The following is a 26,102-nucleotide window of genomic DNA, read 5'->3' as shown; positions in this document are numbered from 1 at the left end:
AGAAAACCATCCTGCATACATTCCAAGAAATTCTCTTCCTCAGCACCCTTACCAATTTGGTTCATCCAATCTATATGTAGATTGAAGTCACCCATCATAACTACTGTTCCCTTATTGCACACATTTCTAATTTCTTGTTTAATACCATCCCCAACCTCACTACTACTCTTAGGTGGCCTGTACACAACTCCCACCAGCGTTTTCTGCCCCTTAGTGTTATGCAGCTCTACCCATATCAATTCCACATCCTCCAGGCTAATGTCCTTACTTTCTATTGCGTTAATCTCCTCTAACCAGCAATGCTACACCACCTCTTTTTCTTTCCTGTCTATCCCTCCTGAATATTGAATATCCCTGGATGTTGAGCTCCCATCTTTGGTCACCCTGGTGCCATGTCTCTGTGATCCCAACTATATCATATTCATTAATAACTATCTGCACATTCAATTCATCCACCTTGTTACGAATGTTCCTCGCATTGACACACAAAGCCTTCAGGCTTGTTTTTACAACACTCTTAGCCCTGATACAATTATGTTGAAAAGTGGCCCTTTTTGCTTTTTGCCCTGGATTTGCCTGCCTGCCACTTTTACTTTTCACCTTACTACTTTTTGCTTCTACCCTCATTTTACACCCCTCTGTCTCTCTGCACTTGTTCCCATCCCCCTGCCACATTAGTTTAAAGCCTCCTGAACAGCAGTAGCAAACGCTCCCCCTAGGACATTGGGTCCAGTCCAGCCCAGGTGCAGACCATCCTGTTTATACCAGTCCCACCTCCCCCAGAACTGGTTCCAATGCCCCAGAAATTTGAATCCCTCCCCCTTGCACCATTTTTCAAGCCACGCATTCATCCGAAATATCCTCCTATTTCTACTCTGACTAGCACATGGCACTAGTAGTAATCCAGAGATTATTACCTTTGTGGTCCTACTTTTTAGTTTATCACCTAACTCCCTAAATTCACCTTGTAGGACCTCATCCCGTTTTTTACCTATATCGTTGGTACCTATGTGCACCACGACCACTGGCTGTTCACCCTCCCATTCCAGAATGTCCTGCAGCCACTCAGAGACATCCTTGACCCTTGCACCAGGGAGGCAACATACCATCCTGGAGTCTCGTTTGCAGCCGCAGAAACTCCTATCTATTCCTCTGACAATCGAATCCCCTATCACTATATCTCCCACTCCTTTTCCTTCCCTCCTGTGCCGCAGAGCCACCCATGGTGCAATGAACTCGGCTGCTGCTACCTTCCCCTGATGAGACATCTCCCCCAACAGTATCCAAAACAGTATATCTGTTTAGGAGGGAGATGACCTCAGGGGACTCCTTCACTGTCTGCCTACTGCTACGCTGTCTAGTGGCCACCCCTTCCCTTTCTGCCTATGTAGCCTTTACCTGCGGTGTGGCCAACTCACTGAATGCGCTATTCACGACTTTCTCAGCATCGCGGATGCTCCAGTTTGAATCCAATCGCAGCTCCAGATGCTCAATGCGGTCTGCCAGAAGCTGCAGTTGGCCACACTTCCTGCACACATAGTCGTCAGGGACACTGGAAGTATCCCTGATTTCCCACATGCTGCAGGATGAACAAACCATGGGGCCGATCTCAGCTGCTATGACCTACCCAATACTTGCCTTAACTTTTGAAACTTTCTCCTTTGAAAGGAACTTACCTGGCCTTACCTCACTTGGAGTGAAGCTCGTCCTCAGCCTCTTCTCGTCAAAGCCTCTCGAGTCAAAGCCTCAAATCTCCACTCCTTCACTGGCCCACTCACTCACTGGCCGCTTTCCACAAAATTCCAACAAAGTGCATATATTATCGAAGTATGTATACTATAAACAATCTTGAGATTTGTCTCCTTACAGGTAGCCACGAAACAAAGAAACCCAAAAGAACCCATTAAAAAAGAATACCATCAAACACCCAATGTGGAAAAAAATCAAATCATGCAAGCAACAAAAAGTAATCAATTAACATCCAGAACTAAAATTCACAGAAGTGAGTTCACAGCCACAAAGCCAGTCACAGCTTATCTAGGAGCCTGTTAGTTGCAGGCTACAGTCTCAGTTCAGCACAGAGACAAGTAAACCTCGATAAGCAGCGAGCTATCTGCCTAAACTGATAACACACAAATAATTTTACTTCTCATTAATACTGAGTATACCATTTAAACAATCACAGTCTAGGTTCAAAAAAGTATGGGAACCTCTGGGATAATGTCTTCTATAAAAGCTAATAATTGGAATCAGGTGTTCCAATCGATGATTGCTGAAGGAGGTGAAAAAGAACCCAAGGGTAACAGAAAAAGAACTGTAGAAATCTCTCGAACTTGCTAAGGTCTATGTTCATGTGTCATTATAAGAAAAACACTGAAAAACACTGAATAAGAATGGTGTTCTTTCAAGGATACCACGGAGGAAACCACTGCTGTCCAAATAGAAACATTGCTGCATGTCTCAAGTTTGCAAAAGACCACCTGGATATTCCACAATACTTCTGGGACAATGTTCTGTAGACATATGAGACAAAGGTTGAACTTTTCTGGCAGCAATGCACACCGCTATGATTGGAGGAAAAAGGGCAATAAAATAATGCACAACACCACCTAAACCACATCCTAACTGTGAAGCATAGTGAAAGGAGCATCATGGTTTGGGGCTGTTTTGCTGCCTCAGGGCCAGGGCAGCCCGCAATTGTTGAGGGAACAATGTATTCAAAATTGCATCAAGATATTTTACAGGAGAATGTCAGGTAGCAGTCCATCACCTGAAGCTTAATTGAAGTTGGATAATATGCAAGAGAATGATTCGAAAAACAAAAGTAAATCAACAACAGAATGGTTTAAAAAGAAAAAAATTTGTGTTTTGGAATGGCCAAGTCAGAGTCCAGACCTTAATCCAATTGAGAAGCTGTGGCATTACCTGAAGAGAGCTGTTCATGCAAAGGAATCCTAGAAATATTGATTAACTGAACCAGTTTTGGATGGAGGAATGGTCTAAAATTCCTCCTCACTGTTGTGCAAGTCTGATCAGCAACTACAGGAAATGATTTATGGAGGTTATTACTGCTAAAGGAGGTTCAATCAGTTACTAAATACAAGAATTCACATACTTTTTCTGGCCTGGACTTTGAATGATAAAACGTGTTTACTGAAGAAATGAAAAGTACAATTGTTTGTGCGCTATTAGTTTAAGCAGGTTTTGTTTATCTATTATTGTGACTTAGATGAAGATCAGATCACATCTTTTGAGTAATTAATGCAGAAACCAGGGTAATTGCAAGGAATTCACAAACTTTTTCTTGTAACTGTGTTAGATTTTGGGAGATCAAACTAGGGTAGCACTTAGGGGAGTATATGGAACAGAGGAACATAGGAGCACAAATGCTTAGTTTTTCTGAAAACTGCGTCACCGATACATAGGGTAGTGAAGAAGGCATTTGGCATACTGGTCTTCATCAGTTAGAACACTGAGTATAGAAGTTAGGAAGTTATAGTTATAGAAGACGTTGGAGAAGCTGCACTGGGAGTATTTTCGTACAGTTTTGGTCACCCTGTTATCAGAAAGATGTTAAACTAGAAAGAGTGTAGAAAAGATGTACCAGGATGGTGCTTGAAGTTGAGTTTCTGAGTTACAAGGAGAAGTTTCATAAACTATTTTCCAGAATGTAGGAAATTGAGGGGAGACCTGATATAGGTAAATAAGATCATAAGGAGCTTAGACAGGGTGAAGGCACATTGTCTTTTTTCCAGGGAGGGTTTAAGAACAAAGGCTGGGGATTTGGTTCACAAAACAATAGGCTAGAGATTTGAAAGGGACATAAGACGCAGTTTGTTGCCCAAATTATGGTGTGTATTTTAAATGAGCTGCCAGATGTAGTGGCTGAAGCAGGCACTATTTAAACATTTAAAAGAATTCTAGTTAAGTGCATGGATAGGAGAGGTTTAGAAGGTTATGGGTCAAATGTAGATGCGACTCTCTGGGCAACACAGTCGGCATAGATAAGCAGGGCCAGGGTATCTGTTTCCATGCTGTATAACTTTTACTCCTATTGGAGGCTTCAATGTCCATTATCTAGAAAGACATTATACCACTACCATCAAGCCATTCTAACTAAATTGCTTAAATTTAAGGGACATAGTTTCCAGATTGGTCCGACGGCGGTTACAAGGAAACCTCACATATGAGAGTGAATCGTATTTGTCCCATTTTCCATCAATCTGTATGTCACAGATGTCTGCCAAAGTACAGACAGAGTACCCATCCCACAATCCTGTCTTTACACTGAGAATCCATCCTGTTGTGATTTATTTCCTTGTTCTACTCAAAACTAATATGGAAAAGAATTAATAGCTGGTTTGGCTATCCACAAAATACTCCAGGCCTTCAGCAGCAGGCATTTCCCCCCATTCTTTTAGTTTTATTTTCTTAAATCATAATGATCTAAATATCAATCACAATCTCATTGCAGATGATTGCAGGGAAAGCATTTCAACACAACACATTGATTAAATGTTCTACAGGAAGGAGGCTGAATAAGCTAATGAAATAATAGAAGAAACATTGAAATAGCTGTGAATACTTCATGTCAAATGTCTGCCATGAATTTTAAACTATCAGAATAACCAAGATATATTTAAGTTCAACAGATGCCACATGCCTTTGTATTTATAGCTCCAAGTCTTGTGGTATTGTTCTGAGGACTGCCAACACCAATGCCTATTAAAGGAATAAAAAGTCAGCACATTCCATGTGTCAAAGGATTTACATTAGGATAAGATCTGTAACTTATGCTTTCAGATATGTGCAAATGCATTATTTCCTTCTGTTCTTGAATACGTTTGCTTATTGGAAACAGAGAAATAATTCCACTTAAATTATATACTGTAAGAAAAATTAATGAACACTTGCAGTTATTTTTTTTGTGCTGAAGCTCTTGCAACTTGTTTCAAACCCCCTAGTTTTATATTAGATAACTCAATGTGCTGCATATTTTACTCATTTCCATAAATAACCCTACTTGTAAGCTAATCCATTCAATATATTTGTTCTTGAAGTGATATGATGCAGACAAGAACCCTCATGGTCAATGCAAAGATTATTTTCCCCATTACATGCTTTGTCTAAGATAAAGAGCTTTTAAGTTTTTGATCATAGTATCTGCAGACCTATTCATGGAAGCTGACTCTTATAGTGAGAACAAGAAAAGTAAGAAGGATCAAATGATTTACTGAGTGATTTATGAGTTGACCTTGCTAGATCATCTGCAAAATATCGTAGATACTATAAGTGTGAAATATAAAGAAAATTTTCCAGAAACCCTTTGCAGATCAGGCAATGTCTGTGAAGAGAGAAACAGTTCAGATTTCAGGACAAGGAAATTACATCTCAAATTGATTTCAGCAAGAAACTCAGTAGCTTTTTTAAACATTTGCGATAAAAAGGCCTAAATGGGAATTTTTAAAGGAGAGATCATAGAAACATAGAAAATAGGTGCAGGAGTAGGCCATTCGGCCCTTCACGCCTGCACCGCCATTCAGTATGATCATGGCTATTCATCCAACTCAGAACCCTGTGCCTGCTTTCTCTCCATACCCCCTGATCCCTTTAGCCACTGATGCACCATCAATAACTCACACTGAGACGTAAGGCAAGATATCGGCTTTTATTGACTGGAAGAAGGAACCAGGAGTGAGTGTCTATCATACAATGTCTTGGAGACTGAGGCCGAGCGTCAGGCCGCAGATCTCCTTTATACAGGGGCCTGTGGGAGGAGCCACAGGAGCAGTCAGCAGGGGCGTGTCCCGACAGGCACATAGTTCACCACAGCCACAAGGGCCATATCTAACTTCCTCTTAAATATAGCCAATGAACCGGCCTCAACTGTTTCCTGTGGCAGAGAATTCCACAGATTCACCACTCTCTGTGTAAAGAAGTTTTTCCTCATCTCGGTCCTAAAAGGCTTCCCCTTTATCCTTAAACTGTGACCCCTCATTCTGGACTTCCCCAACATCGGAAACAATCTTCCTGCATCTAGCCTGTCCAATCCCTTTAGAATTTTATACGTTTCAATAAGATCCCCCCCCCCAAACTTCTAAATTCCAGTGAGTATAAGCCTAGTCAATCCAGTCTTTATTCATATGAAAGTTCTGCCATCCCAGGAATCAATCTGGTGAACCTTCTCTGTACTCCCTCTTTGGCAAGAATGTCTTCCCTCAGATTAGGGGACCAAAACTGCACACAATACTCTAGGTGCGGTCTCCCCAAGGCCTTGTACAACTGCAGTAGAACCTCCCTGCTCCTGTACTCAAATCCTTTTGCTATGAATGCCAACATACCATTTGCCTTTTTCACCGCCTGCTGTACCTGCATGCCCACCTTCAATGACTGGTGTACAATGACACCCAGGTCTCGTTGCATCTCCCCTTTTCCTAATCGGCCACCGTTCAGATAATAATCTGTTTTCCTGTTCTTGCAACCAAAGTGGATAACCTCACATTTATCCACATTAAGTTGCATCTGCCATGAATTTGCCCACTCACCTAACCTATCCAAGTCACCCTGCATCCTCTTAGCATCCTCCTCACAGCTAACACTGCCGCCCAGCTTCATGTCATCCACAAACTTGGAGATGCTGCATTTAATTCCCTCATCTAAATCATTAAAATATATATTGTAAACAACTGGGGTCCCAGCACTGACCCTTGCAGTACCCCACTAGTCACTGCAGCCTTGCGGTACCCCACTAGTCGCTGCACTAGTCAATTATGAAGTCTTTGGAATTGAAAAGCAGGAGAGATTAAATGATAAAATAAGTTGTGTAAATGAATAGGAGAATAATTGAATGAGAAATGAAGTCTGGAAGTCTGAAATTAAAAATATCTGAAATGTTGTCAATATGAAACTGAACTCCATATTGACTGAGGAAAAGCTTTAATGTCCCCAGTAGATCTGCTTGAAGAATTGTTAAGGAATGTCAAGAGTCATGACAAAAGCTTGCAAAGCCAAGACAAAAAGTTTTTTTCACATTAAACTTACTGCAACTCTTTTCACTGTACATTGCCTGTCCTAGCCCCAGTTGCAAGATTGTTATAGCCTCTAGCTGCACAATTTACATTCTAAATATTGAGTGTTTATACCTATTCTTGTGGCTTCATAACTCAGTGTGTGTGGATCAAACACGGATTTATTTTTAAATCCTGCAGAACAGTTTTGGCCTGAAACGTCGACTGCACTCGTTTCCATAGATGCTGCCTGGCCTGCTGAGTTCCTCCAGCATTTTGTGTGTGTTACTTGGATTTCTAGCATTTTCAGATTTTCTCTTGTTTCAAATTAACATATCATAATTACAAAAAAAGTTAAAGAAAGGACAAAATCAGTATAAAAATCAGATTTGAGAAATACTAAATAAAACCAGTGAACAAAACAGTCAAAAATTGTCATCAAAATTTCATAGGATAAAAGTAAAGCTTTATTTTTTTGTTAGGAATAAAGGAAGTAGCAAAACAAATTGTAAGTGTAAACCATCTTTGAGTGGTATCTACTATTAAGAACTGATAAACAGGACACTTAGAAATAATAATAATAGTCAACAGGAAATTAAGAGAAGTAATTCATATCTGGAAAATTTCTTTTTTAAGGTTGTAACATATATGATGGCAGATAAGATGGAGATGACCCAGTCTGTCTTTTCTTTCTGTTTACTTTCTATCATCAGCAAAATAATAGGAACTCTTATTGACAATGCTTTATTCACCATAACTTGTTATTTAATGCCCATTTTAGATTTCCTCTGATCCATTTAGCTCCCAATCTCATCAAAGCTGTGATCCAGCTGTCAACCTAAGAATTGAATTCCAGGTGTGAAGCCACAATTAATGGCTTTGGCGTAAAGGTAGCTGTTTACCAAGTGTGGCATCACAAATCACTGGTAAAACTGAAATCAATGGGAATCAATGGAAAAAAACACTTCAGTGGTCAAAGTATTACCTAACACAAGCCAATATATTTGTTGTGGTCAATCCCAACCTGGAAATCTGCAAGTACATTGTCCCACATCCAATAATCTTCAGCTGTTTTATCAGCAACTTTCAATCAAAAGAGGACACCTTTGCTAATGATAGCACAATGTTTGCAACCCTTCAGTGAATGAAGCAGCCTTTGCTTGTATGTAGCAAGATCGAGATGATAAATGGCAAATAACATTGTGCAGAAGTGCCAGGTAGCAACCATTTCCACAAAATAGATTCTAGCCATATACCCTTGACAATCATTAACATTAACAATACTGTGCCCCCCCCCCCCCACATCAGTATCAACAGTAATCAGAAAATAGTAATCAAATGGACCAGCCACATAAATACCTTGGCAACGAGGGAAAGTCAAGTCTGGGCATCTTATGGAAAGTGGCTGATATTCCTGACTCTCCAAGGCCTTTCCACCATCTACAAGTCTGGAGTGTGATGAAATATTCTTTACTTTGCTGATTAAAGTGTAAGTCTAACAACTCCCCAGAAGCTCAACACCAACCAGGATAAAGCAGCCTACTTAACTGTCCTTTCATCCACCAGCCTGAGCAGTCATTCCCTCTATCTCCAGCACCTAGTGATTACAGTGTGTACCATCTGTAATTTGCCCTGCAAGTTCTTGCCTAAGCTATTTTGACAGCACCTCCCAAACCCTTGATCTCTACTACCAAGAAGGACAAGGGATTTGAATGATGAGAACTCGTAGGTTCCTTCCCAAATTTTGCATGATTCTTCATTGTCACTAGATCAAAACGCTACAGCACCATGCAAGTACCTTCACCAGAAAGCCTGAAGGTGTATAAGGGGGCAGCTCACCTCCACCTTCTCTAAGACATTTGGGGATGAACAATAAATGCTGTCTTTGCCAGTTCTGTCCAGACCCTGAAAATGAATAAAAGTTATGTTTTTTTCTGAACTCCCAGAAGGTCCTCAATAAAGTGCCACACAAGAGATTACTGAACAAGATGTGACCTCAATAGGATTGGAGATTTAATACCAGTGTTGCTTAAGGATTGGTTAGTAAACAGAACAGGAATAACTGGATAATTTTTAGATAGTAGGTCCCTGCTGTTCAGTACTAGTATCCTGACTGCTTGTGATCTAAATCCATAATAAGGTTGAGGAGTTCAAATGTAATATATAGAGTGTTTATACAAAGCTATAGGATGGTGTGTGTTCTGAATAAGATGCTGAGTGCTAAGTGAATGGGCAAGGACATAGAAAAGGGACATGATATGGGAAAAATGATATCTACCTTGTTAGAAAAAGTGGAAAACTGGAGTACTTTCCTTAAATGGTTTGTGTTCAGAGGGACATGTCTGTTCTAGTACATGAATTGCTGTTTATGCTGCAATTGGGAAAACAAATAGTAAGTTGATCTTCATTGCTAGGGCATTTGAATTGTGAGAAGAACATCTTACTTCAATTATTTAGGGTCCTAGTGAAGCTACATCTGGAATATGGACAAGGACTGATAAACTGGAGGGAGCACAACATAGATTCACCAGATTGATGCCTGGGTTAAGATTAGATTGACATATGAGGAAACTAGGATTAGACTTTCCAGAGTTTAGAAGAATGAGAGGTAATCTCATTGAAACCAAGAATTCGCATATGGTTTGACACAGAGATATTTCTTCTGATTGGCTCACTTTGAACCATTGGTTACAGATTATAAATAAGGTGTTAGCTATTCAACAATGAAAGACACAGCACCACCCTAGGTTAGTGAAGCTGGAATTCGGCTATATCACTGAGTGTATTCATGTCAGAGATCTATAGTTTTTTTTAAATATTTGGACAAACAAGAGGTATTGGTTAAGTGCACAGAAGTGTGCTGAGGTGGAAGATTAGGCATAACTTAATTGAATGCAAAACAGGGCTGCATTGCCTACTCCCGTTTCTGTTTGTAATGTTCTTGTGAATCCATGTGCTTATGTTTCAAAGAGAAAAGACAATTGTACAGTACTGTCTTTGGCAAATGATCTGATTAACAGGAAACTGCTATTTGAATGTACAATCTACATAACACTATATTTAATGATTTCATGTTATAGCTAACGCATGCAAGAATTAACTTTTGGGATTTAGAATTACAATTTAAATAATTATTATACCTATTATAATCAGCAGGTATGTATGGATAGTAATGTAAAATTTATTTTATGATGTTCCAGATTAATCTATCGTCAACTGAAGGAGTATAATGAATGACTGTAAAATCATTGACCAATCTGGTAGGTAGTTTCAGAATTCATTGGTTCAAATATCTAATTTGATTTCATCATCAATTTGTAGTTTTTTATGGTAGAATAAGTAAATTATAATAAATCTAAATATGATGATAATATATCATAAAGTGATCTAAAAATATAACATCTCATTTTATTTGTTTGTAAGCATTAGTAATAATATCTACCAAAAAAGTTCTAATTATCATATTTTGTCAATTATCCATTAATTCTATATTCATTATATATAATAATACTTAAATCTCCAGCAGTGTTGAAGCGACGTCATTACAGTTGACTGTTCAAGAAAAAAATATGCTTTGCTGATGGAGATTTTATTTTAATGCTTCCTGTCCTCCAGCATAACTTCTTTTTCATAGTGACTACCAGAAGAAAGCCATCCACAACAAATCTTGAAGAACTATTCATATAATTTATCATTGCCTTCTATTTCAACAGTTTTATAACTAGAAATTTGATCATGAAATTTTTTGCTAAATCCCCAAACCACAATCCTTTATTTACCAAAATGCAGATTTCCACCAGAACTTTTGTTCTGCTTTGCACCAGTAGGCATTGGAGGCCTAATGCACAAAATGTACACAGAATTACATCATACATTACATACATACCAGAGAAGGCACAGTAGAGATTTACAAGGATGCTGCCTGGACTGGAGGGTTTGAGTTATAGGAAAAGCTTGGCCATGCTGGGTCTTTATTCTTTGGAGTGTAGGAGGATGAGGGGTGACCTCACAGAGGTTTATAAAATCATGATGGGTAAGGATAATGTGGATAGTCATAATCTATTCCCCAGTCTTGGTGAGTCTAAAACTAGAGGGCACCGATACAGGATTAGAGGGAAGCGATTTAAAAGAGATCAGAGAGATAACTTCTTAACACAGAGGGTACTGAGTATCTGAAATGAGCTACCAGAGAAAGTGGTAGAAGCAGGTATAATTATGATATTTAAGAGGCATTTGACTGGGTACGTGGGTGGGACGGTTTTGGAGGATTACGGGCTGAATGTGGGTAACTGGGACATTCAGGGAGGATGTTACGGTCGATATGGACATGTTGGGTCTAAAGACCTGTTTCTGTGCTATATTACTCAATGATACTTGTTATAGTGAAACGTTCATCTAAAGTATTTGAAGCTGAAATAGACACATACTGTTTCAGAAAATCCAGAGAACCATGTTTTCACATGCTGTTTAAAGAACTGCTCAGCTACTTGATACTTAGTTTTCTGAATGGTCACTAGAAAGCTATGAGATATTCTTCATTGACTTTACCAATTTCTCATGTTGCATGTTTGGCAAAAATAGTTTTGCAATTGTATCACAGGATGTACTTCATGAGCTGGAGCCATCTCAGTCAGATCAAGGGTATCTGAGATCTGCAAGAGAGGATGCAAAGTCAGGCTTATATCTGCAGAAATAATCACATAATTTAGGGACCAATCTACTATCTCCATCTCTCTGAAAAAATATTGCTGAGATAAATATTTTTTAAGTTAGTAGTGATAGAGAACTGCAACCTTTTGAGGGCACCTTTGCCTGGACTGTGTCACTGCATTCAATGTCAGTGTCTTCAAGTTATTTTTGTACTGTCTGATCTATGCAATAGATCTGCATGGCAGCACTAGGGAAACTACATTTGTTCTCTGCTCAAGAAAACTGGACTTGGTCTGTGCTCAAGCAAAATGGGACAAGAGAAAGGAATACAAGTTTTCAATAATTGCAGATTTTGTGGAAGTTCAGAGAGTCATAGGCTATACTTCTAAATGAATTACAAGGCTCAACACTAATTGTTCATGTAACTAAACACATTCTCTAAAATTCCTCAAAGTCAGTGGTATGTACCAGGGAAGCTTGTATATTCTTTGACAGTCCTCCATTCACTACTACTCCATTCATTTACTACTCTGTAAGAGATGGATTTGTGGAGATAACAGGTTGAATCTTTGAAGGTAAGATATTTGCCCTCTTTCCTGACCCTATGTTCCAGCTAATGCAACATGCTCATTTTTAATGGCTACGACCAGAGCCTGCAGGAGAATGATCTTGAGATCCTCAAAATCAAGTCTCTGCGTCATCAAGAGATTAAAATGGAAATAGGCCCTACAACACTCCAGAGATTCATGGCTAAACTTTCCAGAGACAATTCTTAATTTAGCTATTCTTGCATCCTCAGCAAGCTTGTCATTAAGATTACATTACCTATGCCTGATACCTTCCACAAGAAGGGTGAGGACAATTAAGCAGACCAAACAGAACAAAAAGAGATTGATCATGGCAGGGTCACGGAGACCCCTTCTGGTTGTGCCACTTTTATTGCATGGAGATTCTTCTAAAAGGCTTTGCACTCTGTGTCCACACAGGGAGGTATTAAGTATGGAAGTCACATTCTTCTCGCATCATCTGTCTTTGGTACTCAGTCGCCAAAGTCCCATATCACGAGGTTACTGCATGACTTCTAATCTATATTTTAAATTAATTAACCAAGGATATTTTTGTAAGTCATGATAGTGTTTGCAGTCAAACCAGCAACACACTAAACTGCTCAGCTTTCACTAAAGTACAGATTATTTCTTGGCTTTCTTGACACCCTTGTAACAGTGACAAGATTAAACAGGAGGAATAGGTTTTTCTTTCTGGAAAAGGGTCACTGTCTTAGCCAATCAATCAGTTCTGTTGGATCTGATTTAATGAAAATAGCTTCATGTTATCAACTGTGCTCAAGAACATTTCTCAAATTCAAAGTCTAATCAGGTTCCATTAAGAATCTTTACAGAGGTGTTCTAATTAAAGTTAACATTTGATGACCACCTGCACAACTGCCCAACTCAGTTCCTTTTAAGCCAGGAAAACTTTTCCTGTAGCTCAGCTGTGTCATCATAATTAAGGACTCCCATCACCCAGCACATGCCCTCTTCTCATTGCTATAATCAGTGAGGAGGTATAGGAGCCTGAAGGCACATATTCAATGATTCAGGAATTGCTTCTTCCCCTCTACCATCTGATTTCTGAATGGATATTGAACCCATGAATACTACCTCACAACTATTTTTTTATTTTATTGAACTACTTATTTAATTTGCCTTTTATATTGTTACGAACCCCGTAACTGGGTATCTTACCAGCAAAGATAGGAGTAGCCGTTGAAGTCTGATGATACTATTTTTAACAGTATTTATTAGTAAAAATAAACAAAAATAATATCAATGCAAATATACAGACACTATACATCATCAATACTAAACCTAAAAGTGTGGGTATAAAAATAATAAGAAATAAGTTCTATTGTTGTCTAGGGGATAATGAATTGCCCGATGGAAATATAAAGTTCAGTTCAGTTCATACAGGCTGCAGTCATTGTTGATCACTGTGTTGCAATTGTTGGAGAGAGAGAGAGAGAGAGAAAACTTGCCGACTTTCCTTTTACGATCTTGATCCGTATCCGTCCTTTAGCTAGATCATTCCGTGGAGGACTCATCACCCAGGCAAGGGTGGACACACACACAAGCCCCCACCGGTCTCATAGCGTCTCTCCTGGTGCGTCTGAGGGGTGTTCCCTAAACCCAACTTTTATCCCCACTCACGGGGTCTGAGGTGTCAATCAGGTTGGGATGATGCAATCCCTCAACCAGACCACTCTGGTTGCCCCCTGAGGGGTTTCAATGAATAGTACAGTACTCACTACACAATTCCTCCTTCAAGAGACAATAGCAGTAATCTCTATCTTTGTCAATAGGAGACATTCCACCTTGTGTATTCTGGCATTGTCTCTCTCTCATTTCCTGGGTATCAGACCCAAAATAATAGCGATCTTGCGATTCTCAAAAGGTGGGGGCGGGCATTGGCGATTCTGTACCCTTCTGCCTATCAGAGTTGCTCCTCATTTGTAACAATATATACAGTTTTTATTATTATGCTGCTGCTGCATGACAACACATTTCATGACATATGCCAGTGATAAATCTGATTCTGATATATTGAAGTCAACAGTTGCATGACCAGCTATGGGGCTGCAGGTGAGCCTCTTACTGCAGGGTCAGGAAAGTCCATGAACCTGGCAAATCAGAATCAGGTTTAATTTCACCAGTATATGTCATGAAATATGTTAACTTAGTGGCAGCAGCACATTCAAATACATGGTATGGGGGAGAGGATTGACTTCTGCATAGATATAGAAAAAAAAGTAAAAGTATATATATGCATATTAAATTGTTAAATTAATAATTTAATTATTAATTAAACAGAAGTAATTAAAGTGAGGTAGTGTTCATGGGTTCAATGTCCATTTAGGAATCAGATGGCAGAGGGCAAGAAGCTGTTCCAGAATCATTAAATGTGTATCTCCTTCCTGACGGTAACAATGAGAAGAGAGCATGGCCTGGGTGACGGGGGTCCTGGGTGATGGGGGTCCTTTATGACAAACGCCGCCTTTCTGAGGAACCAATCTACGAAGATGTCTTGGATACTATGGTGGCTAGTATTCAAGAGGAAGCTGACTAATTTTACAACTTTCTGTAGCTTCTTTTGATCCTGTGCAGTAGCCCCTCCCCCCATACCAGAGGATGATGCAGCCTGTCAGAATGCTCTCCATGGTACATCTGTAGAAGCGTTTGAGTGTCTTAGTGCTTCCACTTCAAAAATTGTGACACAGACAGTGCATTCAGAGGCAAAACGCAGAAGAACTGATCTTCACAAGTATAAGGAATGGAAACAATGAAAATTGCAATCCACTCTCAAAATGCACAATACAGTGTAGAATTTGACACTGTCTATATTTATTTATATGTGAACGGTCTGAAAATAATGCCCATGCATTGAAGCATTTTACTTTTCATTTGAGATTTCGTTAAAATGGATTTTATTGAAGTGACCAAAACCAACAGTTTCCTGAAAGCTTAACATTCTATAAGCAATCACGCTGCACTTTCATATTAATTGTTTTGACTCTCTGTAATAGTTATTGAGTGGCAAACCATCAAAATTCATTCATCTTTTTAACTCCATATTGTAAACATCTGACTTTTCAAGAAAGCCTTGGTAACATGCAGGTGGAGGCCTGCAGTTTGTGCTTTATATAATTGACACAACTTTTTGTTTCAAAGGAATAAAAGAGAGGAAGAAATTCTGTTTACTCAGATAACAAGGCAAGTAAATGGCAATTTTAAAGTGCTCTGACACTTATTGCCTTGCACAGAGTTGTTAGGACAATCACTTCATCCTTGCAACAATTCCATGTCCTTGTTAAAGGGAATACTAAAGTCTTTCATTATTCATATAAATGGAAAACAAATGATGACTCTCATGATGTGACCACAAACACAAGCAAAGAATAAAATACAAAGTGTCACCTAGGTAATGATGTTGTTCCATGGAATTTTCTTCAAGGAATTGTAGGTTAAAAAATGGTGACAGTTAGATCCTCTGTTGGGAGTGATGTGGGTCCTGGAGTTCAGTGCATTGTTGATGAGAAGAGGCAGTGAGGTAGTTCCTTACTGTCTCAGGTGTGTATCAGTAGTAGGTCCTGAGACAACCATATTTTCAAATTGCAGTTCTGGCTGGAACCCCATTTGATCAGCCCAAGTCCTGACCAGCTCAGTTACTTAATCCTAGTCCCATTGCTCTTCTGTTGTTTTGAGGCACTCTGTACCTCAGTATCCAAGCAGCTGCTCTGAGGCAATTCAAAGCTTTTAAGTTTGCTTCACACAATTAAAGAAAATCAATATTAATTTCAACAGTTCAAATTAAACTTACATTATCTTTTTCTCTGACTCTCCTGAATGCCAGTTAAATAATGTCATTGTGGTTGAGGAGACAAAGAATTGATGAAACATCAAATACTTGGCGGTCGAAAGTCAGTGATCTCAGAGGTCGGGTCAACAGGTATTGAGAAGACCAGCAATCCCCAGGTTGGAGGTTATACAGGCAGGAGTTCTAAGTGACAGTCAACAACCTGCCACCCCCTTTTCCCATTACCGGGGTTGGTGGTCCATAATCGAGACCCGAAGACCAAAGTCCTATAATCGGCGAGTCCTGGGTCGATACCCAGAGGTCACTGAGGTCTGGAAGCAAAAGACAGAGATCTAAGTGCAGAGGGCAGTGAGCCCTAAGGAAGAAGACTCTGCATCAGCTTGTCTGGAGATCAGAGGCCCGATGACTGCAAGTCTGTGCCAGGGACTTGAGGTTAGAGGCCCAAAGGCTGAGACTGAGAGTCCAGGGGCCAAGGACTGGAGACCTGCAGGTAGCCTTTCCTGAAGTTGGAAGCCTGTGTAAATGGGTGGGTCAGTGGAAAAGAGCTTGATGTGCTGTTGTTGTTGCTGTTATTGCTTGTGTTGTTCTACTGAACATGGTGAACATGCTGTGTTGGCACCAGAATGTGTAATGACACTTGCAGGTTGCCCCCACAGATCTTTCGGTGTGTTGATCATTAACACAAACTAAGTATCTCACTGTATGTTTCCATATACATATGATAAATAAATCTAAAACTGAACTTCAAAAGCATTAAAGTTAGGAGGCCAATAAAACATCAAACTAAAGTAAAATAAGTAAGATAAATTAAACACCTTTCTTACACTTTCCTATCTATTCCACAACAAGAGCCTGAAAGAATAATTCCTCAGAGCCATGTTGTGGAGTGCCAGCACAATTGTCTCCTGGGCTGGCATAAGTCCAGGATTTACTTACCAGGAGGCAGCTGAAAGAGATGATTCCCTTCGAAATTCCAGCCAAGCAGTTAAGGCACATTAAATGACAAACTAGACTCAAAGGAGAGTATGTATTTTCCTGATCCTATATCTGATTGTTTCATATTTTTTCCTGTTCTAATATCACTGAAATCAGAACAAATGTAATTCTTATTTTTTTTTATTTTAATGTGCTGAAGTTTTTAGCAAATTGAGAAGTGTTTGTGATGACCATTTTCTGTAAATAACAGTGCTGACAATGTACTTGTTTTCTGTTGTGTTGGTGCCTTGACTCGACTGTCCAAATCCAGGCATAAAACAAATGACTATGTTCACATTATTTGTGAGAGAATGCACCATTGTTCATTCATAGTTTAGACCAACATATGGAATAGGCAGTTGGATTACAAAAGGGCTTCAGAATTTCATGAGTGTTAGGAATTTGCAGTGTCTAAATCCAGGCCCTCATCCCCATAAGTAGCAAATAATCCATCCATGTCCAATTGATTTAAAAGCATTCCAAATCTGCAGTAAAGTCAGCAGAAAAAGCTATATTTAACAATGTTCTTTGAATAGATTGCATGCAATAAATCTTCTCTGCTGTTGTTCAGTAATCATATCCATCTTGTTAATGCTGAGGCTCAGTGATAGAATTAGCAGGTTATGAATTAACAGAGGTATTCCTTTATTATCTTCAATTCAGTTGTTTGACAAGAAGATTGAAAGCATGCTGAGTCAATACTTGAAAGTCTTTTCAGCACGTGCAGATGCTGCATTTACCCAGTAAATGAAAGCGGTTTCTCTGACACAACAGTTCAAGCTGACAGCTAATATAAGGAAATGATGTATAATAGGATGATGCATTAGAAATATACTAATTCAATTCAATTCAAGTTTAATTGTCAATCAACCATACATGAATACTCATGAATACAGCCAAATGAGACAGCGTTACTCCAGGGCCAAGGTGCAAAGCACAGTACCAACAGTCACACATAGAACGAAGCACATATTACATGTACAAGGTAGGAAGCACATATCGGTATCGTAGCCACGCAAAAATAAGAGTCCAAACTCGAGCCATTGATCTACAGTCAACCAAAATAGAGCATGTTTTCTGCCGCGTGACCACTGGTGGCATCATCGACTCTAGCCTGGATGCCCTAGTGAAGTGCACCGGTTCCAAAGCCTCTCTCCTGGTGGCTGTAAACAGGCGACACTGCAGCTTAAGGCCTAGTCTTTGCATATACAAGGTAACAAGCACGTATAGTAGAATTAGATCATGCTTTGTTTTTTTTTCTTAATTCTGACCTGTATCATTGCAACCCTGGTACCAGGAACTCCTCTACTTTCCTGGCATCCAGCTTCCGTGTGATGTGCTTAATGAGTAATTTCATAATTGACTCAGCACTCTATCCCCTTTTAATGGACATTTAAAAGTAAAACAAATTTACAGTTATCAGAAGAAAGAGATTCTTGTATGCAGTGGCTATGCAGTGCAACTGGTTAAAATCTATCTTTAGAGATTTCCCTCACTTAACTAAAATGTATTTCCAAATCACAGAGTCTCAAAAAATTTGGTTGCAATCAGGGATAGATCATTGATTGGACAGAGACTTCTCAATTAATCAGAGTTTTTTAGGATTCCCTAAAATCTTAAATCCCAGCTTAAGTGTCAACAGAAAAGTTAGGAAAAGTTAGGAATATAAATATTTGATCCAGTCTTCAGGGTATCTTGAGGTAGATTATACTGTAAGTGTTGTTTGCTACTTCCAACCAATAAAAAAGCACATAAAATGTAATATAAAAAACTTTAAGAAATGCATTTCTGTTTTTTTATGGACAGAACAATTGAAACCAATATCGAACATGAAAGAAGAAAATTCTAATAATAAACAACGGGAAACTTCACTGATGCCTGGTCTTGGCTACATGACAACTGGCGAGGAAAGATTCCGAGGACGCCGTAATGTCATTTTTGATTCTGATTCTGACTACGTGAAGTTGGCAAAGAGAGGTGGTCTGCGAGGTAATGCTCTTGTATCTAAAAAAATATTACCTCCACAACTGTCAGTGCTTCTCAGAGCTCGCAACTTCTGGAAGTCAAAGCAAAAAAAAGCAAAAAGCAGTGGAGGGACTTTTACAGAATAATGGAATGTAAATGATATCTGCTAGTTTGGAGCAAGAGAGCATTTGATCTATCTAATATCCATGCACTTCTAGTAAATAACTTTTGATTCACTGTTTTCAACCCCCTCATCACCTCCTTTTCTCCTACCAGCACAAAGTTACAGATTTCTGAAAAAAGAGTTATTAAGAAAGAAGTCTGCATTCCCAGTTTGCATTCTCCCACCCCATCCGAGAAGAAAACTTACCTGCATTATTGAATTCAGCAACTAATGAAAATACCATTTTTTCTCAACAGAAAAACATATCAGCTCATTATCAAAATCTACAATTTCAGATAACACTATTGTCAGAACTGGCTAATTCCACTGTAAGCCATCTAGCTAAGATATTGGCTTTGTTTTTTTGCTTTTATTAGCATAGCCTGACCAGGATATATATTGTGATAAGGTGATTTGGGGCAGGTTTGGTTGGATAAATAGAGGATTTAGCAACTATGGCCGAACTAGCAGAACCACTTGTGATATCACTCAGTAAGACATGTAATGGACGGAGAGCCCAATATGTATCTTTCACATTATACAGGCTAACCTGATCAAACAGTTGGTGTATTTGCCTTGGAATGCATTGAGGATAAAAGCAGCGACTAAGTTTTATTCAGTATCATCAAAACAGTGTGAATGTATTTCAGAATTGTGCACACAGTAATGGAGTTTCTAAAATACCAGTATTATTGATAGTGGCAGCAAGGTCAAAGTGTCTTTCAAATATTTGTTTGACGAAAGTGGATTCCTTTGAGATAAATTTCAATTAATTTGGTCAACATAAAGACATGTTCTGTTTAATATAAAATATGGCTGTCAGAAACCACACATTCCCCTTGCTAGCCTCCCATCCTTCCTTCCTCCCTCCCATCTCTGCTTCACTAACATAGATAACATTTCTAAGCTACTTTCTCTTTAGTCAGTGATTCTGTGCCATTGTATGTACAAGCAAAATGCTACAACAAAACACCAAGAAACACCAGCAATCAGGATATTTCTGACAGCTAACTTTTGCCTGTTTATTTATTTATTTATTGAGATATAGCGTGGAATAGGCCCTCCTAGACCTTTGAACCTCATTGCCCAGTGATCCCCTGATTGGCCAGTAATCCCCAGATTTAATCCTAGCCTAATGACAGGACATTTTACAAGACCAATTAACCTGCCAACCAGTTCATCTTTGGACTGTAGGAAGACATCACGGAGCGCCGGGAGGAAACCCATATGGTCACAGGTGGAACATACAAACTCTTTAACAGACAGTGGCAGGAATTGAACCTGGGTCACCTGTACTGTAAAGTGTTATGCTAACCACTAGACTACCATGCCCCCCCCCATGTGTTATTGACTATCAGATTGCAGAAATGTATTTGAAAATCTGGAAAACATTGCAGTTGTTCTTCAGCCCTCACAAATCAAAGCCACTTCAGAAATTAGTACTGTTATTCAACTGCTTTGCTGGTAATCGTGCCTCTTAACTGAAGTCTCTTAAAGCTTCCACCAATTCTAAATCTCCCAGTTCAGTAAATCTACCAGGAGAGGCATTATCAAAGATTCAAAGATTCTAAGTACATTTATTATCAAAGAATGTATAAATTATACAACCTTGAGATTGGCCTGATTACAGACAGTCACAAAGCAAGAAACTCAAAAGAACCCAATTAAAAAAAAACCAATACCCAATTTTCAGAGAAAGCAAAAACAAAACCCCACAAATCATGCAAATAATGAAAGTCAACAGCATTTCAAACCAAATTGAGCCCATAGTCCCAGAAGCAGGAGCAGCAGGAGTAGGCCCATAGTTTGGTGTCAATTCATCACACAGCAGGGCAAATCACTGTGAAGCTCGCAGACATGAAAAGCATAGCAGCCGGAACAGTCTCACAACCTCAGTGCTGTGATAGAGCAGGCGGAATCAGACTGACTCTCACCTCTGGTCCCAACACACAATCTCTTCAGTCAATGTGTTCTCTCTGAAATGAGAGGATCTATATACCAATTCACAATGGAGAAGTTTATCTGCTTCATTTCTATATTGCCAAGGGATAAGAATTAAGTGATTTCTCATATACTTATATATCATTTGGTAATAATTTTAGTACTGTTAAGTTGAATATTGTTTTCATTTTGCTTACAGATTTATTGACTTTTAGTGACTTCCCCACAAAACCTGCATGTGCTTCCTTCAAGAAACCTGAGTGGCTGACTTCTGAGTCTACATTCCAAGGAAATAATCAGTAAGTGGCTGTAGAATTTGTTCCTCTGTGACACCATTTTTCTTCATCTCTGAAAATAATTTGTGATGTAATTAGGAGCATTTTTTGTATCATAACTATATTTTATCACCCAAAAGATCTTGCAAATCTAAGATGTGATAGAAATGATTGGCTTCTTATTTAGTTCAACTGTTATGATTCCCTTGAAAGCCATAATAATATAACATTTAGGTTATTTTTATATTTTTAGTGAGTTGTCAAAGTACCTAAAGACTTAACACAAAACATTGCTTGGAAACAGGCCAGTTAAAATAAGATGAGTGACTTTCCCATCCAGCAAAGTCTACCTATTTTCTGTTGTAATCTTGTCATCTGGGTATCCAGCTGGAGCCTAAATTTGACTGTCTCAGATTACATCTTAGAGCATTTTTGAGCCCTGTAAGAAATGTTAACTGGCCACCAAAGCACAGATGTTTTGGAAAGAAATTTAGTGAAGGACAGAAGTAGTATATTTTATCTTCTGCACATATCATTTTGTAAAGATAAACTATGGACATTTTCTAATATTTTCAGAAATGTATCAACTTTCTTGTGGTAAACCACATATATTCTGGTCATGCCCCTCTGCTGACTGCTCCTGTGGCTCCTCCCACAGACCCCTGGATAAAGGCAATTGTGTCACTGCTCCTCCCACAATCCAGGGCGGTCATCCAGCATGGACATGGTCCATTTTACTGCTAATAAAAGCCTTTCAGTATTTACTCTGCTTCCAGTCTTTTGGAGTTATTGATAGTGCATCACTTCCAGGTTCCTTTTGTAACCCTCAGGTTCTGTCAGCTGCATAAGTCTAGGAAAGACAATCTTTGGCCCCACCAAATGTATAAGATTGAGGTGTAAAACCTCCTGTTTGTGTCGTTGCTGCGTGATGTGTCACTTTGTTACAAATCAATACCACGAAATAACAGACAGTACACCATGATTTAGCCTTATAATTCGTAATTTGACTAAAGGGTTACTAAAGTAAAACAAAAAGAAAAGGGCCCATTTATATGAAACAGTCTAATGTGCACAAGTTGGAGCTCACGGTTTCCATTCTGCTGGTACTCCATCAATTTCCCAGGGCTTCGTCGACTCTTGGCCTTACTCCAAGTCCACTCCTTTCTGGTGTCTACAACCTGTCTGTTCTGGCACCTTTTCTCTCCATCTTCTGCCAAACAAAAGACCCAGATCACCTGGGTCTCAGGCACATATCAAGAAAAACACTTTCTCTTCATTGGACGGTGCACATTCCAAAGCCCCCGTTATCTCTAGCCATAAACCAAACACTGCTGCTACAGAAAAGCCATTACATTAACAGTGCTTCTACAGAAAGACCATTACATTAGCAGTGAAGCCTTTCCCAGGGTGTTACACTTGCTAGTGGGAACCTGGTTACTGCTTTCAACATTAGATTCTGCCATCAGAAGTACCATTTACGCTATGAAATATTACTCAAAGCATTCCCAATATTTCTCATACTTCCCTTACAAGATGAAAAGCCATTCAACACAATGGCTCTCAGAATTACCCCAACTATCTTATTCCCTTACTTATTTCTCTGTAATCTATTCCCTCTCACAAGCTCATTAACTCTCTCAATTCTCTTATCACCCAACTAGGGACAAATTACAGCTACTTACCAACCAGCATAGATTTAGAATGTACAAAGAAACTGGAGCATATGGGGAAAACCCATGTAGTCATGTGCTGGATGTGTAAACTCCATGCACATGGCAATTAGAGATCAAGATCGAACCCAAGCTAAAGCAGCAGCTCTACTTGACTTGGCACAGTGCTGACAATATAAAATACACTTTCTCCGTACAGGATAATCCAGAAGAAATTTTCAGATTCTATGTCTCAAGACACATTCCTAGATGAATCAGAGGGCAGAAACTGCAACCTTTCACCAATTGAGGCAGCTGAACGACAGTTACATGAGAAGGAAGAAAATCAGGAAGAGTCAAGAAGCATTTGGGTAATATTGCAAATTATAATTATGCTGAAACTCAAAAATGTAATTGTGAATGTGATATTTATAAAGAACTCTTAATTTTTGGGGGGGGGGTTGTCAAATATGTCATTTGGGCTCATCTGATATAGTTTTTCTTCTAATGCTAAAACAATGATGAATGATGGAAAGATTCTTGGCAGAGGTTTATCATCACGTTCTCTCATCAATGGCATTTTAACCTACACTTTTGAGCAGATATTGAGTAGACAAACCTGGACCAAGCTGTGTTTTCATTCATAAATGTATTTGGGTTCCTAAGATTTTATCAGTGCTGATTTTAATTTTAACCATGAGATGAGTATGCGAAGCCATTATAATTGAACTATCAGATGAAGGGGGCATTCATGCTTTTCTTTAATTTTGAAACCTAATGGTGATATTTATTCAGGTCTTTTGAGGGTTTGGACCTTCCTTATCCCATGTCTACCCTCATAATGGGTCTCAGCAGCAGTTTTACTGTCACTTGGTCCAATGTGCCAGCCAACTGAATTTATGACTACTCGGAGTTGCTATATATGAATAGAAAAGAAAGATACTGGATTTATTTTGTATTTTTCATATAACCAGGGCATAATGTTTCATAGCTAATTAAGTTCTTTTGAATTGCTGTGACTGTGGAAAAGCAAGAAGCCACAACTGCCAATTGAGCTCACGGCATCTCACATAAATACTGAGATTATCTCTCATGGAGGTGTTGTTTAAGAAAGTAGTGTTTACCAGAACTCTGCTGCTCTTTATGAAACATAGTATTGATCCACTTCCAATTCAGATTCAGATTCAGATTCAGATTCAGTTTATTGTCATTTAGAAACCACAAATGCAATGCAGTTAAAAAATGAGACAATGTTCCTCCAGAATGATATCACCAAAGCATATGACAAAACAGACTACACCAGAAAATCCACATAATGTTTGGCAATCCCCAATCCAGAGTCCGGAGAGGCTGCTGCATATTAATATCGTGCTGCCATCTTAGCTTGTTCCCCAGAAAGGAACTCCAAATCCAAATCACTTGACACAGGAATCCCCAGTTTAATATCCCACTTGAAAGGCTGCACTTCCACTATGGCCAGAGCCCAATGGAGTCGATCACCCAATCACAACATAGCCTTCCTGGAGAAATTTGTCCACTTCTGGGAGAGACAGTCAAATTTTTAATTATTATTACCACCTAATTCATCTGCCACATAATCAATTCTGTACAAACAACATGCAGGCAGTGAGTTCAGATAGTACATGTACTAAACATCGAATAGTACAGAGAAAATCATCATGGCCCTGGATATGAGTGGCACACAAACTCATGAAGCATTTAAGAAAAAGGAGTATAACAAAGAGAGACAAGAGATGGCACCCCATGTTAGCTGCACAGAATGGATATCTGAACCTCTTGTCCTGGACTATCCTACCATGGGAAATAAATGGTAGAAGAGTCTAGTTCAAGAGAGCAAGACTTCAGGATTGAAGGATGTCCTTTTAGAACAGAGATGTGGAGAAATTACTTTAGTCAAATGGTGGTAAATCTGTGGAATTTGTTGCCAAGAGCAGCTGTGGAGGCCAAGTCTTTGGGTGTATTTAAGGCAGAGATAGATAGGTTCTTGATTAACCAGGACATCAAAGATTATGGGGTGAAGGCAGAGGAGTGGGGATGACTGGATCAGCCCATGATTGAATGGCGGAACAGACTCGATGGGCCAAATGACCTACTTCTGCTCCTATATCTTATGGTCTTATAATTACAAAATTTCTCACAATATTACAATACCACTCTTCCTTGCATCAGCTGATACACAATACATGCATTGGCAATGATCTGAATGTTTCACTAAGAACCAAGAATTTTGAGGCTCAGAAATTTTTACTAGCTTTGAAAATGGGAGTTAATTGTAAATGACTTTTAAGTTATTTTCAGTTCATGGTTAATGATGCTTTATCTTGAGGGATAACACCAGGCCATTTTCATAGTTATGTCCAAGAGCAAAAAGAATGCTATTCCCATTGCATTCCCAGTGTATACAGGGAGGTAGCTACACCCAAATTGCAGGAAGCAGGTAACTGGGTGACCATCAGGAAGGGCAGAGGAGATAGGCAACCAATGCAGAGTACCCCTATGGCCTTTCCTCTCAACAGCTGGTATACTGCTTTGGATATTGTTGGGGAGTTGAACTAGCAGAGGAAAATCATGGCGGTCAGGTCTCTGGCATTGAGTCTGGCTCTAGGGCTCAGAAGAGGAGGGTGAAGATGTGACGTGCAGTAGTGATAGGGGATCCATTGTTAGTGTAGCAGACAGGAGATTCTGTGGACATGAAGGAGACATTCAGATAGTATGTTGTGTCCCAGGTGCCAAGGTCAGGGATGCCTCAGATTGGCTCCACAGCATCCTAAAGTGGGAGAGAGAGCAGCCAAATGTCATGGTACATATTGGTGCAAAGGTAAGAAAAGTGAGGAGATCCTAAAGAGAGAATATAGGGAGTTAAGTAGAAAGCTGAAATGCAGGGCCTCCAGGGTAGTAATCTCTGTATTGCTAACTGAGGGTAAGAATAGGATGATTTGGCAGATGAATGTGTGGCTGATGAATTGATGCAGGAAGCAGGGTTTCAGGTTTTGGATCATTGATATCTCTTCTGTGAAAGGATACAAAAATGTATCCTGTACAAAATGGATGGGTTACACCTGAATCCTAAAGGGACCAATATCGT

At 39.3% G+C, this 26,102-nt stretch overlaps 1 protein-coding gene across 8 annotated transcripts in view; it reads left to right on the top strand.

The window, feature by feature from the left end:
• Positions 1-26,102, top strand: part of c4h7orf57 (chromosome 4 C7orf57 homolog) — an 82,727-nt gene that overhangs the window by 5,200 nt on the left and 51,425 nt on the right. For 7 of the 8 annotated variants that reach the window (XM_059966508.1, XM_059966507.1, XM_059966510.1 and 4 more), the window contains 4 exons: positions 10,208-10,267; positions 18,810-18,992; positions 21,272-21,371; positions 23,217-23,367. In XM_059966508.1, the coding sequence (XP_059822491.1) occupies positions 10,237-10,267; positions 18,810-18,992; positions 21,272-21,371; positions 23,217-23,367 (465 nt within the window). In that variant the 5' untranslated portion in view covers positions 10,208-10,236. The remainder of the gene's footprint in view (positions 1-10,207; positions 10,268-18,809; positions 18,993-21,271; positions 21,372-23,216; positions 23,368-26,102) is intronic. The other variant, XM_059966509.1, reaches the window with a different exon arrangement.

Source organism: Hypanus sabinus, chromosome 4, assembly GCF_030144855.1.
Source record: "Hypanus sabinus isolate sHypSab1 chromosome 4, sHypSab1.hap1, whole genome shotgun sequence".
In the NCBI taxonomy this organism is placed as follows: domain Eukaryota; kingdom Metazoa; phylum Chordata; class Chondrichthyes; order Myliobatiformes; family Dasyatidae; genus Hypanus; species Hypanus sabinus.
This window is presented reverse-complemented; position numbering and strand designations above follow the sequence as displayed.